The 15,930-nt window shown below is 36.8% G+C and overlaps 1 protein-coding gene across 5 annotated transcripts in view; it reads left to right on the top strand.

Annotated features, from left to right (window-relative positions):
• TOR1AIP1 (torsin 1A interacting protein 1) overlaps positions 1-15,930 on the top strand; it is a 37,525-nt gene that overhangs the window by 2,433 nt on the left and 19,162 nt on the right. For 3 of the 5 annotated variants that reach the window (XM_040636329.1, XM_040636328.1, XM_040636326.1), the window contains exons 2-4: positions 1,378-1,455; positions 5,050-5,109; positions 6,030-6,074. In XM_040636329.1, coding sequence (XP_040492263.1) covers positions 1,378-1,455; positions 5,050-5,109; positions 6,030-6,074 — 183 coding nt within the window. The remainder of the gene's footprint in view (positions 1-1,377; positions 1,456-5,049; positions 5,110-6,029; positions 6,075-15,930) is intronic. The other 2 variants (XM_040636330.1, XM_040636327.1) reach the window with 1 other exon arrangement.

The raw sequence follows: 15,930 nt of genomic DNA, 5'->3' as shown, positions 1-15,930 counted from the left end.
TCTTTCTGCAGGCCTTCACGGGGGGACGGCGAGTTGGGTGGCTGGCGGGACATCGAAACACTAAAGGCTCGGTTTCACTTCGGTTCCCTCTGTCCTGCGGATTTTGCTACCAAGGCCACTTCCATTTCCTCTCTGAGAGGCCAGAAGTTCCCAGCTGAAAGTTGTGGTTCTGATGTAACCTTTCAGTCCTTTTCCATCGTCACCCGGGTGGGGGGAGAGGGAGGGGAAATTTGGTGAGTGGGCGTTTGGAAGGATAGGGTAGTTGGTGAATTGACTGGAGACCCCACCCAAATACTTACACCGAGGTGGGGTAAGGCCGTTATCCCGAGCTTGAAGATCCCTAATGCCTGATAAACTTGAGCTCTTTCTCAAGTATGGTGGTCTGTGCAAAAATTCGCCACGTTGGGGGCCCTCGGTGTAATCTCATTGGTTAAGTAGCTCAACAAAACTTAGTTTTCCTCCAAATGGGCCGAAAGGATGTTGGCAACGCGAGAGTATATTTTTAGGTAAGTCACAGGTGAAGCAACTCCCTTAAGCCACCCTCTCCCACCCACCGCCTTCTCCGCCATCTAACACTGAGTCACAGGTGAAGTTTCGTGTTAGCCCCGTGTAAGGCACCTATGAGCTAAAAATCCAGGGGTTTGAATCACAATGGGATTACACAGTTAGTGGTAGCCCATTGATAGATGCCAAAAGGAGGTGGATTTTCTGCTAAGAGCAGAGTCATAGGTAACGCTTGTACCTGCGGACACATGAAGTGCTGACACATTTGAAGATGCGTTGATTTTGAAAACTTTATGTTAAAGAGATCTAAGTTGCTCTGGGGTGTAGCTCCTCAAGACAGTTTAGCCCAGTTGGTTTTACTTCTAAGATTAGAAACTTCCTGAAGACAAAGATCCCATCATCTTTGAATTTAGGTTAATTTTATCTCCTTCAATATCTGAAGAAGCTTTGCACGTGGTAGGCAGTAAATAGGTTACATTGTATTGACTCTGCCACGGAGCCTAATGCAGTTATATAAGCTTTTTTTTTTTTTTTTAAATACATAAAGGATTTACTTCTATTTTAGTAAATGTATACGCATCTAAACATTTTTCACACTTCTGCTTTCTTCCACATCATTTCTGAAACTCTGGCCCATCTTTTGAATTCCTAAATTAATATACTTTTTATTGTAAAGCATCAAAGGTGAATAGTTTATTTTTGTATTGCCTTAAGAGTAGTTCTTCCCAAATTCCTAAGTTTTGGTAGACCTAATTACACATTTCTAAAGAAATGAATTACTTGCATTTCTGCTTATATATTGCTGTTAAGGTGCATAATCTGTACCCATGTCATATATACTGAATTTTGACAAATGTCATGTCTGTTCTTTAGAAGATGAACCATCTTCACGAACTATTTTAAGCCAAACCGTCCCAAAGAAAACTATCCAGAGAGCACAAGAAACTCCAGGTAAGAAAAGTGATTTTGTTTTTTGCCTTATCTGCCAACTTTTTTTTAATGTACACATTATAGCCTGGTTCATCAAGGGTCCCAAATCATAACTTACTCAGAGGTTCAGTGAATCTGCTCTGTAGATTGTTTATTGGAGTAAGCCATACAGGCATATGTCAAGAAAAAATGGGATGGATACTTGAGTAACTACTAATTACCATCCACTTTGTATATGGTCATTCATTCGCATAACTCTGCAGAATAGATGTACCCGTTTTATAGGTGAGGAAACTGGAGCTCAGAGAAGCTAAGGCTCTTCCCTGTGATTACACGATACATGATGGAACCAAAGTTCATACCCAGGTTTGTCTTCTCCATAGCCTTTTCATTTTCCCCAAGTACCTCATTGTCACTCTCCTGTGTCATAATTAGCTACTCAGTGAAGTTCGTTAAGTGTGGTGTGCATGAATATGTTACACTACTTTCCATTTAAAATGAATTAAGTGGGGGGTGCCTAGCTGGCTCAGTCAGTAAAGCATGGGACTCTTGATCTCAGGGTCGTGAGTTCAAGCCCCATGTTGGGCATGGTACCCATTTAAAAAATAAATAAACAAAATAAAATGGATTAAATAGTCTGGATAGTAAAATCATGACATGATACAGTCAATGTTTCATCAAATCTAAAATGTCCTCAGTTTTAAGATCACCGTCATTGTTGTATGTACTACCTAGAAGGAAGAAATGCTGCCAGTTAAACTGTAATATGCCATAGATGGTGTGATGCATCCCAATTTCAGAGATGTTAAAGTGTAAAAATATTTGTATCTTAGTATCAATGTAACATAGAAGTAGGCTATATTGATAGTCTACTTGAGGTTTAAAAACTGTTTAAACTATTTTGAAAAGCAGGGGAAAGGATTTAGTTCAGTTATTAATGTTTAGTATCCTTCGGTTTTTAGTTCCAGTTGTCCTGGGTTTGCTTTTTTTTGATATTAGGAAAGTCCACAACTGTAAATAATGGTAACTATGAAATTAACTATCCCTGACTTTTTTTTTTTTTTTTAACTCTTATCCTGCTTTGTTTCCTTATCCATTGCTTCTGATAAGGTTATGCTTTGTGGTGCCCGGGTGGCTTAGTCAGTTGAGCGTCAGACTCTTGATTTCAGCCCAAATCATGATCTCAAGGTCCTGCGATTGAGCCCCACATCGGGCTCCCTGCTCAGCATGGGATCTGCTTGAGACTCCCTCCCCCTCCCTCTGCTCCTCCTGTGCATGCACGCACACGCACTTTGTCTCTCTCTCTCTCAAATAAATAAATAAATCTTAAAAGAGATTTTGCTTTATAATTTGACCTGTTCTCAATTTAGAATAAGGTTCAAGTTTAATTCCAGATAAACACACCCTTTATATTCAATGCCTATGTTACTGTATTAAGATTATAAACTCTCTTAGAAAAATCCTTTGAGGAGCTACTGGGTGGCTCAGTCAGTTAAGCGTCCAACTCTTGGTTTCAGCTTGGGTCATGATCTCTTGGGTGGTGAGATTGAGCCCCACATAGAGCTCCTTGCTCAGCTGGTAATCTACTTAAAGATTCTGTCCCTCTGTCCCTTCCCTCACTTGCACGCATGCTCTCTTTCTCTCTCTCTCTAGTAAATAAGTAAATCTTAAAAAAAAATAAAGACCTAAACCAAGGGGCCACATTCTACAACAACCTAATAAAGACAACTATATCATTTGTCATTCTGTTACTTCTAAGTTATGGTAACTGTTGATTATATTAGTTTAGAACCGGGATACAGTTTGAACTCTTATTGTTTGAAGTTCCAGAATTGAATTATTTTCACATTAAAATAGCCACTGGGTTGTTCATTCAGTTCAGTCCATGTATGCTAATTTTACAATGTGAAATTATATTAGGAGAATTTCATTTATTTTTCCTATAGTTAAATAGATTATTTTGTTGTAACAGTTGTGGTTTCTAGCTAAATATTCATAGATAATTATTTTTTAATGCCTACTATTTTGTCACAAACATTTGATTCTTTGGTTGCCGAGCATTCATTCATTCTCCAGATATTTATTCAGCGCCTACTTTATGCCAGTCCCCATGCTAGATGCTGGGGGTGCAGTGGTGAGCAAAAGCAAGCAAGGGACGAAGATCGTTACAAAAGAAGGGTACTTGCTATTTCATTCTCTGATACCTCTCTTCGGTACTCTGTCTCCTTCAAGTATCTTATATAAGGCTATGTACGTCATAGAGCATACACTTAAAAGATGGAACTAAAATAGTAATGACGCCTGTAGATTAAGTTGAGCTTTAGGTTTTAACAAAACCTGAAAAGGGAGGGAATGCAGAAGAGGAAAAGAGGAAAGTTGTAATGATGGGATTATGAACATGTACAAGATTTATTTTTAAAGTTATTTCTTTAAGTTCTAAATACCTGAGGTATGAAGTGCTAGCAACTAAGGTAGATATTTCATAAATCTTAGAGCTGGAAGATTTAGGGGAGTCATCTTCTCAAAATTTCTATCAGTGCAGATATCCCTTTGTCAACATCCATTCATATAGTGCCTGATCATTTTCACTGACATGGAAATCATTCCCTCACTATCTGTTCTATTTTGGAGACAGCAACAATAATTTATTTGTTTAAGTAATGAACTAAAATCTGCTTTGCTGTAACTTTCTCTTATTGATCTTAGTTCTGCTTTTTTTGAGCTACATAAAATCAGTTTAATCACTTTTCTACATCTCTCTGTCTTTAAGATGCACAGAAACATGCTAAGTATTTTTTGAACAAACGGGTGACTGACCCTTCAAAGTTTCTCTTCTAGATACTTTAAAGGGGAAATTGGGTTAGGTCAGTTTTGTAAAAACAAACGTAGGCAATCAGTATAATGGAGGGGACCAGTGATAGCCAGTTCAAAATGGTTTTCACAGTTATCATACAGAGCCAAACAATGTTTTTTATAGAGGCAAATGAAACAAAGATAGTATAATCGAAATTTAGATATATATTGGACTTTACGCCGTTTGGGGCTCTTTGAGAAAACATACCTTGGTTTTTCTAGGTTAACATTTTATGTAATGGGATTGGCTTCTCCATTAACCCTATGCCATTGAACCGTAGACAGTCTGAGCAAACCCTGGCTAATGTTAACATTTTATTTAAAATTAGAGTTTGCATTTCCTGAGTACACACAAGGTTAAATAATTGGAGGGACTATATTAACTCTCAGGAAGTTAACCCAAAAATTAAAATATGCTGGGAATAATCCGTAATGAGGGTAAGCCCCAAATGGAATAAATAATTGCGTGGGTGCTACAGTGCAAATTTTGGTTCTTAATTGGGAATATTAGAAGAATTTTATTTGGTATTTTATTTTGGTATTCTTTTCTTTTTATAATAAATATGGTCTGTTGAGAAAAACTGCATATTTTTCCATCATGTTCATAAATTTTTTATGGCAGGAAACTTGTCTATAGTTCACTATTATATACTCATACTTAATGAAAGGCTCAGAAAAACCCTTGTGGAATAAATAGATGATTGTATAATAAATTTAGTATGCTTGACATATTTTTTTAAATGTTTTCTCTTTCTGTATTAGTGGTGAGTGAAGATCCTATAATCAGCCTATGTAGACCCCCTCTAAGAAGTTCAAGATCTGGTAAGAGATTGTTTTGTCTGTTGGTTTAACTGTTTTATAAATAAATTTATTTTTAAATAGGTTAGTACATGTATTCATATGGTTCAAAATTTAAAAGTTATTATAAATATGCGATGAAAAGTCTCCCTACCCTCTCTGTCCTTCACCCACTCAGTCTCCTCATCAGAGACAACTAATGTTTTCAGTTTCTTAGGTATTTTTTTAGAGGTACAAGGAAATTCATGTATAAATTCATGTATAAATTATATTTTCCTCCCTTCTTAACACAAATATTAGCCCAATAAACACACTTTTCTGCACCTTCCTATTGTCTGTTTTGTTTTTTTTTTTTACTTAACATAGTAACACATTTTTCCATTTACATCTATAAAGGGCTTCCTCATTCTTTTTAAGAGGTTGTTCTTATATGTTGCTGTAATTCTTTTAGTTAGCATGATGATTTTAAACTAGGATCAGGGACTTTTTATTCTTTCGAGCATAATGCTACTAAAAAAATCAAGACTGAGGCTTTATAGCTCAGGGCTATAAAATTTTTCTGCCTCGTTTATATTTCTTTTTGACTAAAACCTCTAAAAAGCATTGCCCTTAAGTTGATTTCATGACTATGAAAGAAAACTAGTAAAGTCATTCCAAGCAGTCTACTTCTGCTTCATTTTCAGAGTTTGTTAGCCCATAAGGGTGCTTTATCATGGGAACTAAAAAAGAACCTTATTTATCTTCACATTAGGTTTCTACTCCTCAGTCCTTTGCTTTAGGAAAGAATTAGGATTTTTTTTTCGTTTTTGATGGATGGATAACTGTTATTTTAAGTATTATAATGATAAAGATCTGTTAAGGTTTTGATGATGAACCTGTGGTAAAGAACCATATGATGCATTTCCTTTTAAGCTCTAATCGTTTTCTTGCTATCTCTCTTGCAGATTCGGCATACAAAACAAATGGAAATACTAAAATGAGTGAATTAGGTTTGTTTATCTCTAATTCTTATAGGGTTTTCTGAGGGTTTTGATTATCAGAATACAGGAATATACACATTTAGTCACGGGCTTGAGACTCTTAGTTTGCTCATTGTCTCAGCTTGCAGGACACTGTTCCTGTGGCCATGATCTTTCTTCATTGCCCTGGTTTTTATTCTATCTGAAATTATGTCTTTTGTCATATTATTTAAATTCATATATGAACATGTAGTAACAAATACATTTTAATTTTTATTAGGCGTTAAATTCACACTCCTGAGAGAAAAGGGGATATCAACGCGTTCTCATTTTTTCTTTATTTAGAAAGTAAATTCGTGATGTTTTTCATAGTAAGTTCAGTGTCCTTTGCCGTGTTTGTTGAACTGGTTTAAATGCTTTCCAGTGTTTGCCTAGGTGTAGGACATGAGATACCAAGAGTGAACCTACATTGATTGTGGTTGGACTTAGTTTTAAGTTACAGTATTTTTCTAAATTTAGAGATGAGTCGAAAGGAAGGAAGCTTCCTTTTTTTTTTTTTTTTTTTTAAATAGTTGCAACTTCTTTGAAATTCGTCTTTCACTTAAGTTAAGCTGATTTCTTAGAGACTTCAGGATTTAGTGTCTGGGTACTGAAAATGTTCCTTACAGTATGAAACTCATCATGTGTGCTCATACCCACCAGAATTTCTCAAGTGCTCTATTTAAAAACTTAAAAAAAAATTTTTTTTTTAAGTTATAGTCTCTTAATTGGAAGAGAAGTTGGAGCTGAAGTGATCCAGCACTTTTACTTTCTCTTTTTTTTTTAAAATGATTTTTATTATATTATGTTAGTCACCATACAGTACATCCCTGGTTTCCGATACAGCACTTTTACTTTCTATTGTAGATTTAGAAATTATTTTTATAAGTACTTTATAATAAGAAATAACTTTTTAAGGACTGCTTTCCAGCTTAAAGAAAAATTTCTGCAGGATTAATGAATGCATCCTCTGATCCTTTTTTATAGTAATGTTAGAACCTCTTAGAGTATTAAAAGTAGCTATTCATGGAGCTTGAATATTATTGATATCCCCAAACTGTTTTTTACACTCTCCTTCCTGCTGCCCCATTCTGGCTCTTTTCTCAAAAGCGTGATTGGCATTGAATAATCTTAAAGGTACCGCTCTTAAAGCGGGGAGTCGGCCTCTGAGTAAAATCTGACCTGCAATCCTGTTTTTGTACAGCCTATGAGCTAAGAAAAGAGACCTCATGTGGTCTGGCAAAGTCTCAAATATTTACTATTTGGCCCTTTATGGAAAAAGTTTACCACTCCCTGGTTTATACCAGTGTCAGGAATAAAAACCCGCAAATTACCCAAAGTGACTTTTGTTTGTTCTAAGAGTAAATTCAGAGAGTTACATACTTGCTTGGACATAGATTCATTGTAACAGTCCATATTAGCCTGTATGGACAGCACAAGAAGACAGGAGACACAACGACTCCGGTATTCTATCTAGTCTTCTCTTTGAGAAGCACCAGAGTCTCATTTATGAAATCTTCCTGTCTTTGTCCCCAGACAAAGCACAAAATAAGCAACATTTTATTTACTTGAATATCTTTCACTTCTCACAGCAACGCATTCAATAAGTCTCTAGAAATAAAAACTCTATGATACAAATATACCTGTATTTTCCTTAAAAACTGTAGCCAAGCAAAAGAAAGTGATACAACTAGTGGTTGATTTCCACCTGAAGAGATGGTTGTAAGTGATCTATTCTTACAACAAACAAGTTCGTAGGACTGATGAAAGTACCTTTTCCTAATTGGTTGAGATTATTGGAAAAGTAGTACCTCCTTAACAGCTCCTTTAATTATTGCCGTTTGTCTACTAAGTGCCACAGCTTTTATCATTGTTTTTTTCCTCTTGGGCCCACTTTATTTGGAATCAGGGTGGGGAGGGCTCTAGGCCTGCTGGGCCCGCAGCAGTGCTCACACCTGGCCGATCTGCCAGTCAACACTGGAGCCCGCCATGCCACTCAAGGCAGCTTACTGCTCCACGCTGTGTCTGTAGTACCACAGGCAGCACATGTCGCCCAAGGACAGGGGCCTGATGGTCTGTAGCTCCTTCAGAGGTAACTGGTTGAGGGCAACCCCCTTAGTCGTGGCCATGAACACGGCTTTCTTGGAGGTCTTATGGTCGTGGTGGAATGGCATCCCTTTGTGGACCATGTAGTAGTTGAGGTCAGTGGCCAGAATGTCTGGACTAAGACCTGTGCCGTGTTCTCACAGTGCATTTGGGTGACACCAGTTGGGGGGGAATGGTGAGTCCTAGGGACTCTGGGTGGTGAAGCTGCCAGCCCCAGGCCCAAGCTCTACCCCCCCTCAGCCAAGATGTCCCCAGCTGTGGGCGGGTGTATTCTGACCCAGCCTATTCTTTTTTCTTTGCCACAGCTTTGTAATATTTTAACTTTTTTTTTTAATTAAGGGTATTACTGCTCCAAATAAGAGTTTAATTTCTCAAAGATTCTTCATGAGCATAGGGAAGAATAATACCTTTAAAAAAAAAGTGTTTTAACCTTTTACATGCAGAAGCCAAGGAGTTTAAAATAAAGGAAGATAATACAAAAGAGGGAAATGAAATTAAAACTTTCATATAGTCCTAGATGCTGCTGATTCATCATCAGATTGTATTTAAATATACATTCTTTGAAGCTTAGGTTAGAAAGTTGAAAACAGAAAACCTTGTATGAAGCCTAATTATTAAGCACTAATTTCACACTATCTCCTTGAGTTGTTAAGTAATGTTGTCATGGTGTGAGAAGTATTAACGAAGTCCTAAACTTAAAAGTTTTTATTCTGTGATATAAAAATCTGTTCATTTATTAAACAAACATTTATTTATTTATTTATTTATTTAAAGATTTTATTTATTTATTTGACAGAGAGAGGGAATACAAGCAGGGGGAGTGGGAGAGGGAGAAGCAGGCTTCTTGCTGAGCAGGGAGCCCGATGCGGGGCTCGATCCCAGAACGCTGGGATCATGACCTGAGCCGAAGGCAGACGCTTAACAACTGAGCCACCCAGGTGCCCCAAACGTACATTTATTTTTAACAACCTTCTATGTATATATTAGTGAGTGGCCTAAATGCTAGAACCTATAAAGAGCCATGACATTTTTTTCTCTAGCTCTATAGTGCATGATCTAATGGAAAAGAAAAACAAGTTGAAAAATTATTGGAATGTTGTAAGTGTTAAAATAGTGGTATGTGTATGTGATAGCCTGGAGGAGAAGTGCCCTACTCTGCAGGAGAGGTTGGGAGGTTTCATGGAGGAAATGGCATTTGACCTGAATTTTGAAGGATGAGTAGCAAGCAGAATGGGTAAAGAGATTTGCAGGTACTTGTAAATGTCTTGTAATAGACATGACTGTTTATCTTCAGAGTCTGTGCAATATGAGAAATTAAACTCTTTTGCATTAAAGACAACAGTCTCTGATTAGCTGTGACTCCGAGATATGTTAAATAACTTTTAGGATGACATTCTAATAGTAGACTTGGAATTCTTGATCTTCATTTAGTAAAATGAAAACTGTGTTTAAAAAAATTGTAAATATAGGCAAGACAATGGGTAGACTGATACAATGATGGTTATTATCAAATCAAAGAAACCGATAGGATTTATTATTATTTAGAACATCTAATTCATAACATACTGGATTGTGCCTAAGGCACAATGATATTAGTGGTATTATCAAGACAATCTTGTTTAATAAGTTACTGTTCATGTCTTGAATACTATTGATAAATATTGCTAGAAACATAAAATTCTAAAGAAAGGGCCTTTATTTATTTTTTTTTAAAGATTTTATTTATTTATTCAACAGAGATAGAGACAGCCAGCGAGAGAGGGAACACAAGCAGGGGGAGTGGGAGAGGAAGAAGCAGGCTCATAGTGAAGGAGCCTGATGTGGGGCTTGATCCCATAACGCCGGGATCACGCCCTGAGCTGAAGGCAGACGCTTAACCGCTGTGCCACCCAGGCACCCCAAGAAAGGGCCTTTAAAGACTAGAATCAAAGTTTTAAAAGTGTTCAAAAATAGATAAAATCCAAGATATATTGAATACTTCAAATAAATGATACAAAAAATAAATGGGGAGCTCACTTATATAAGTTGGTTAAAAAAAAAAATTCTTAAATTCCCCAGGCTAATTAGACAATACATACATAAACAAAATAAAGGAAATTGAATTTTAGGCAACCTGTATATGAGGGGTTAATTAATTATTAGGTGAATTGGCTCTGAACAAATTTACCTGGAGTTTAAAAAGTACACGGAAATAAATTAGGATCAAAAAGGGAAGGATAACTGCACTATTCATTTTTTTTACTGGTAGCTCAATGAAGAAATACACAGATTCTAAAATCAATTCAGCCTTAAGTTTTACTATACCAAATAATTTTTAAATTATGTGAAACATAATGCCCTAATATAAATGGAACCAAGGCTGCTATTGTAAATGAGTTACACTTAGAGGTTGTTGGAACCTCAGAAGGGTTCGGCCCTCTGTCTTTTCTTCATCATTAATTTATTCAAAAAAATCACTGAGAGAGATTTCTGGTTTCCCTTCCATTCCACATGTAAGAAGCTTGGAAGTCACCACACCATCCTAACAACAAGTAAACACAACTGAAAAATCAAAAGCTCTTTTTGGATCTGTGAGAAAGAAGAAAACACAGGGCAAACCCCTGCCTCCCAGAGTGGAGAGACAAATACAGGATATCATGGCTTCCGGAACAAGAGCAAAGACTCAAAAGTGGAGACCTCTGCAGGAACCAGTTCTGAGCTGTTACTGATGAATTGAAGGAGGCTCCATGTGGAGAAGTCTGAGAGTGAAAAATGCCAAGGGGACCTAGTCATTGCAGAGCCCCCACTGTACCGTGAGATGTACTTCCAGGAGCTCAACCAAATCCCCATAGTAAGTAACAGAGAAGAATCCCCCCATCTTTGGCATTTAGAGGGGGAAAGGAATCATTTTGCAATATGTCAGAGCACTCTGTTCTTAACATGGGCTGCCTTCAGGGCAATCTAGTTAACCGGAGCCTGACCTACTAGAGTATCATCAGAGCCCAGCTGATCTAGGGGAAGGAAAATACCCTACTCCAGGCCACTCTGGACAACCTGGATGAAAGAAAAACATTGAGAACCACTTGTGAAGTTCACAGTTCAGAGGCATAAACGCACTGAAAGACTAAGACATACAGGACTATGGAGCCCTTTCCCTCCCCACAGACCTCATCACCACATTACTAAAGGCCTGTGTACTAAAGGCCTGTGTTCCTTTTACCCAGTTCCTTTTACCCAGTACCTCATGTTCAGCCATCAGGACAAAATCTTGAGATTAAGATTTGGTATCTAGACATACCTAAAGGTGGGGTGCCTGATTTCGGCTCAGGTCATCACCTCAGGGTCGTGAGATAGAGCCCTGTGTCAGGCTCCGCACTGGGCATGAAGCCTGCTTAAGATTCTCTCCCTCTTCATCTTCCCCTCACACGTGTGTGTGCATGCATTTGTTCTCTCTCTCAAAAAGGAAAAAGACATACCAAAAGGCAGAAAACAATTTGAAGAGACAGCCAACATCAGAACCAGATATGGCAAGAATGTTGGAGTTACAAGACCAGAAATTTAAAACAACTATGGTTAATATGCCAGAGAGTCTAATGGGAAAAGTAGACAGCAAGTACACACAGATGGACAATGTAAACAGAAATAGAAATCCTAAGAATCAGAAGGAAATGCTAGAGATGCAAAAAAACAAAACACTAATGGAAATGAAGAATGCCTTTGATGGGCATACTAGATTGGTTATGGCTGAGGAAAACAATTTCTGTGCTAGAGAGCATATTGATAGAATACTCAAATAAATGATAACGTGGTGTGGCAGAGGTGTTAACTAATGCTGCAGTAGTGCTAATGCAGTATATAAATGTATCAAGTCAACATGTTGTACAAACTGACACAATGTTATGTGTCACTTATATCTTAATTTTAAAAACTAGAATTCTCAACCAAAAGCCAAAGTAACAAGGACTGAAAAAACAACACCCAAGGACTGTACAGCTATAAAATGTGTAACACACATAATGGGAGTGCCAAAAGAAGAAAAAAGGAACAGAAGAAATACTTGAAGCAATAATGATTAAGAATTGTCCCCAAGTTAATGTCAGACACCAAATCACAGATTCAGGAAGCTCAGAGAACACCAAGCAGAATAAATGCAAAAAAAAAAAAAAAAAAATACACCTGGGTGTTCATCATTTTCAAACTACAGAAAATCAAAGATAAAACCTGCAAGAAGCTAGAGGAACAAAACACCTGACCTGTAAAGGAGCAAAGATAAGAGCTACATCCAACTTTTTTTCAGAAACCATACAAGCAAGAAGAGAGTGAAATGAATGATTTTAAGTGTTGAGAGAAAAAAATGACCAAACTAGAATTCTGTACCTTGCAAAATTATTTTTAAAAGGCAAAGCCTTTTTAAAAGGTTAGCCAGGCTAACCAAGGAAAAAAGAAAGAAGAAAAGAGATAAACTAAGAAAAAATGACACAAATTACTATAGATAGAAGCAGAGGAAATACTTCCCAACTCATTCTGTGAGGCCAGCATTCCCCTAATTCCAAAACCAGACAAACAACAAGAAAACAACTACAGATCAATATCTCATGAACACAGATGCAACAGTCTTCCACAAAATATTAGCAAGATGACTCCAAACTACAAAAGGAATTAGGGACACCTGGCTGGCTCAGTCGGTAGAGCATGCAATTCTTGATCTGGGGGTTGTGAATTCGAGCTTCACATTGGGTGTAGAGATTACTTAAAAATTTTGTTTAAGTCTTAAAAAAAAAAAAAAAGACAACTAAGTAGGATTTGTCCCAGGTATGCAAGGCTGGTTCACATTTGAAAATCTATCACATCAACAAACTAAAAAAGAAAAATTACATGATCATATTGATAAGATGCAGAAAAAGTATATGACAGAATCCAACACTGATTCATGATAAAAACTCTCAGTAAACTAGTAATAGAGGGGATCTTTCTCAACTTTATAGCACTACAAAAAGTCTTACAGCTAACATCATAATGGTGAGAAACTGGAAGCTTTTGTATTAGTGTCAGTGCTAAAAAGAAATAAGCTATCAAGCCATGAAAAGACATGAAGGAACCTAAATGCATATTTAGGTTGGCCCAGCTCACCATTCCTTGTCAACATTGTGCTGGAAGTTCTAGCTAATGCAGTAAGACAAAAGGAAATGAAAGGTATACGGGTTGGGAAGAAGGAAAGAAAACTGTCTTTGTTAACTGGTAGCATCATCAATGTAGAAAATCTAAAAGAATGTACAAAAAAATAGGAACTAATAAGAATTACAGCAATGTTACAGGATGCAAGTTTAATATACCAAAGCTAATCACTCTTCTACATACCAGGAATGAACAAGAGAAATTTGAAATTAAAAACAGTACAATTTACAATAGCATCCCCTCCCGAAATGAAATACTTAGGTATAAATCTAAGAAGTTATGTACAAGGTCTATATGAGAAAAACTACAAAACTGATGAATAAAATCAAAGAATTTACTTTTTAAAAATGGAGAGATATTCCACATTTATGGATAGGAAGGCCCAGTGTTGTCAAGATGTCAGTTCTTTTCAACTTAATCTATAGATTCAGTGTATTCCCAATGAAAACCCCAACAACTTCTCTTGTAGATATTGAAAAAATAATTATATAGAGAGTCAAAAGACGCAGAATAGCCAATACAGTATGGAAGAACAAAGTAGGAGGGCTCAACTTCCAGTAATTCTTGGTAAAAGAATAGACAGATCAATAGAATAGAATAGAGAACCCATAAATAGACCCATGTGTAGTCAACTGATCTTTGACAGAGGAACAAGGGCAAGACAATAGAGGCAAAGAGAGTCTTAAATGGTACTGGAACGACTGGATCTACATGTAAAAAAAAAGAATGTAGACACAGACCTTAAACCCTTTGCAAAAATTAACTCAAAATGTATCACAGACCTAAATACAAATTTTTAAACGAGAAAAGTCCTGGAAGATACCAGGAGAAAACCTAGAGGACTTTGGATATGGTGATGCCTCTTGAGATATAAACCAAAAACACAACCCATGAAAGAATTGGTAAGCTGAACTTCCACTGAAGTTACAAACTTCTGCTCTGCAAAAGACAATGACAAGAGAATAAGACAAGCCACAGACTGAGAGCAAATACTTGCAAATGATACATCTAATAAAGGACAGTTATCCAAAATATACAAAGAACTCTTAGAACTCAACAATAAGAAAACAACCTGATTGGAAAATGAGCCAAAGCCTTAACAGACACCTCAGCAACAGATACACAGATAGCAAAAATGTGAAAAGATGCTCTACATTATATGTCATCAGGGAAATGCAGTTTAAAACAAGATACCACTACATACCTATTAGAATAGCTAAAATGCAGAAAACTGGCAGCACCTAATGCTAACAAGAATGTGGAGTAAGAGGAACTCATTTATTGTTATGGGGATGTAAAGTGGTACAAACACTTTGAAGACAGTTGGCTGGTTTCTTACAAAACTAAACACATTCTTACTATGTTGATCCAGCAATTACACTCCTTGATATTTACCCAAAGAAGTTGAAAACTTAATATTTACACAAAAACCTGCACACATGTTTATAGCAGCTTTATTCATAATTGCCGAAACTTGAAAGCAACCAACACATCTTTCAGTAGGTGAATGGATAAATAAACTGGAACATCCAGAGAATGAAGAATTATTCAGTGCTAAAAAGAAATGAGCTATCAAGCCATGAAAAGACATGAAGGAACCTATATGACATTCTGGAAAAGGCAAAACTATTGAGACAATAGTGGTGGTCAAGGATTTGGTGGTGGTGGTGGTGGTGGTGGTGGTGGTGGTGGTGGTGGTGGTGGTGGTGGTGGTGGTAGGGGAAAGATGAAGAGGATGGAGCACAGAGGATTTTATAGGGCATGAAAATAACTCTGCATGATGCCATAATGATGGATACATGTCATTATACATTTGTCTAAACCCACAGAATGTGCAACACCAAGAGTGAATTGTAAGTTGGGGTCTTTGGGTGATTATAATGTGTAAATGTAGATCCATCAATGACACCACTTTTCAACAAATAGACCACTCTGGTGGGGGATGTTGATAGTGGAGGTGGTTATGTATGTGTGGGGCAGGGACCATAGAGAAAATCTATCTACCTTCCCCTCAATTTTGCTGTGAATCTTAAACTCTTTAAAAGAAAAGAATTAATTATAAAACTATCATTGCTGACTATATGCCATTATAAACGAGACTGATGCAGTGGTAGTGGGTGGTAGACTAGAAATCAGAAGAGCCTGTGTTCAAGTCCTTTTTTCATCATCTGTTCTGACACCCTTAGAAAAGTCACTTAATAGCTATGAGCCTTACCTAGGAAAGTATTCCTTTATGACGTTATGGCAATCAGATTGCAGACATGAAGGGTTTTTTGAAAACTAGCAGCATGCAAATATCAAGGGCTTAACTATTATTAACGTAACAACTTAAGACATAACCACTGATTCTTAAAACATCTTTTGTTTGCATGCTTTGCGATTAGTTATATGAATAAAGAAAGTAAACTGCTGTACAAAAGATGAGTACAATAATAGTTACATGCTTAGAAAACTCCAAAAAGGGAATGATAACTTTTTTGTATGAAGGAAATATTCATGAAAAAATTTTAAGAGAATAGCACTAAGGCAAGTTTGACTTTCCATTTTTCTGCTTGAAAAAGAAAATTGAGAAGACAGCCTCCTTAAA

Source organism: Ursus maritimus, unplaced genomic scaffold, assembly GCF_017311325.1.
Source record: "Ursus maritimus isolate PB19 unplaced genomic scaffold, ASM1731132v1 scaffold_2, whole genome shotgun sequence".
In the NCBI taxonomy this organism is placed as follows: domain Eukaryota; kingdom Metazoa; phylum Chordata; class Mammalia; order Carnivora; family Ursidae; genus Ursus; species Ursus maritimus.
This window is presented reverse-complemented; position numbering and strand designations above follow the sequence as displayed.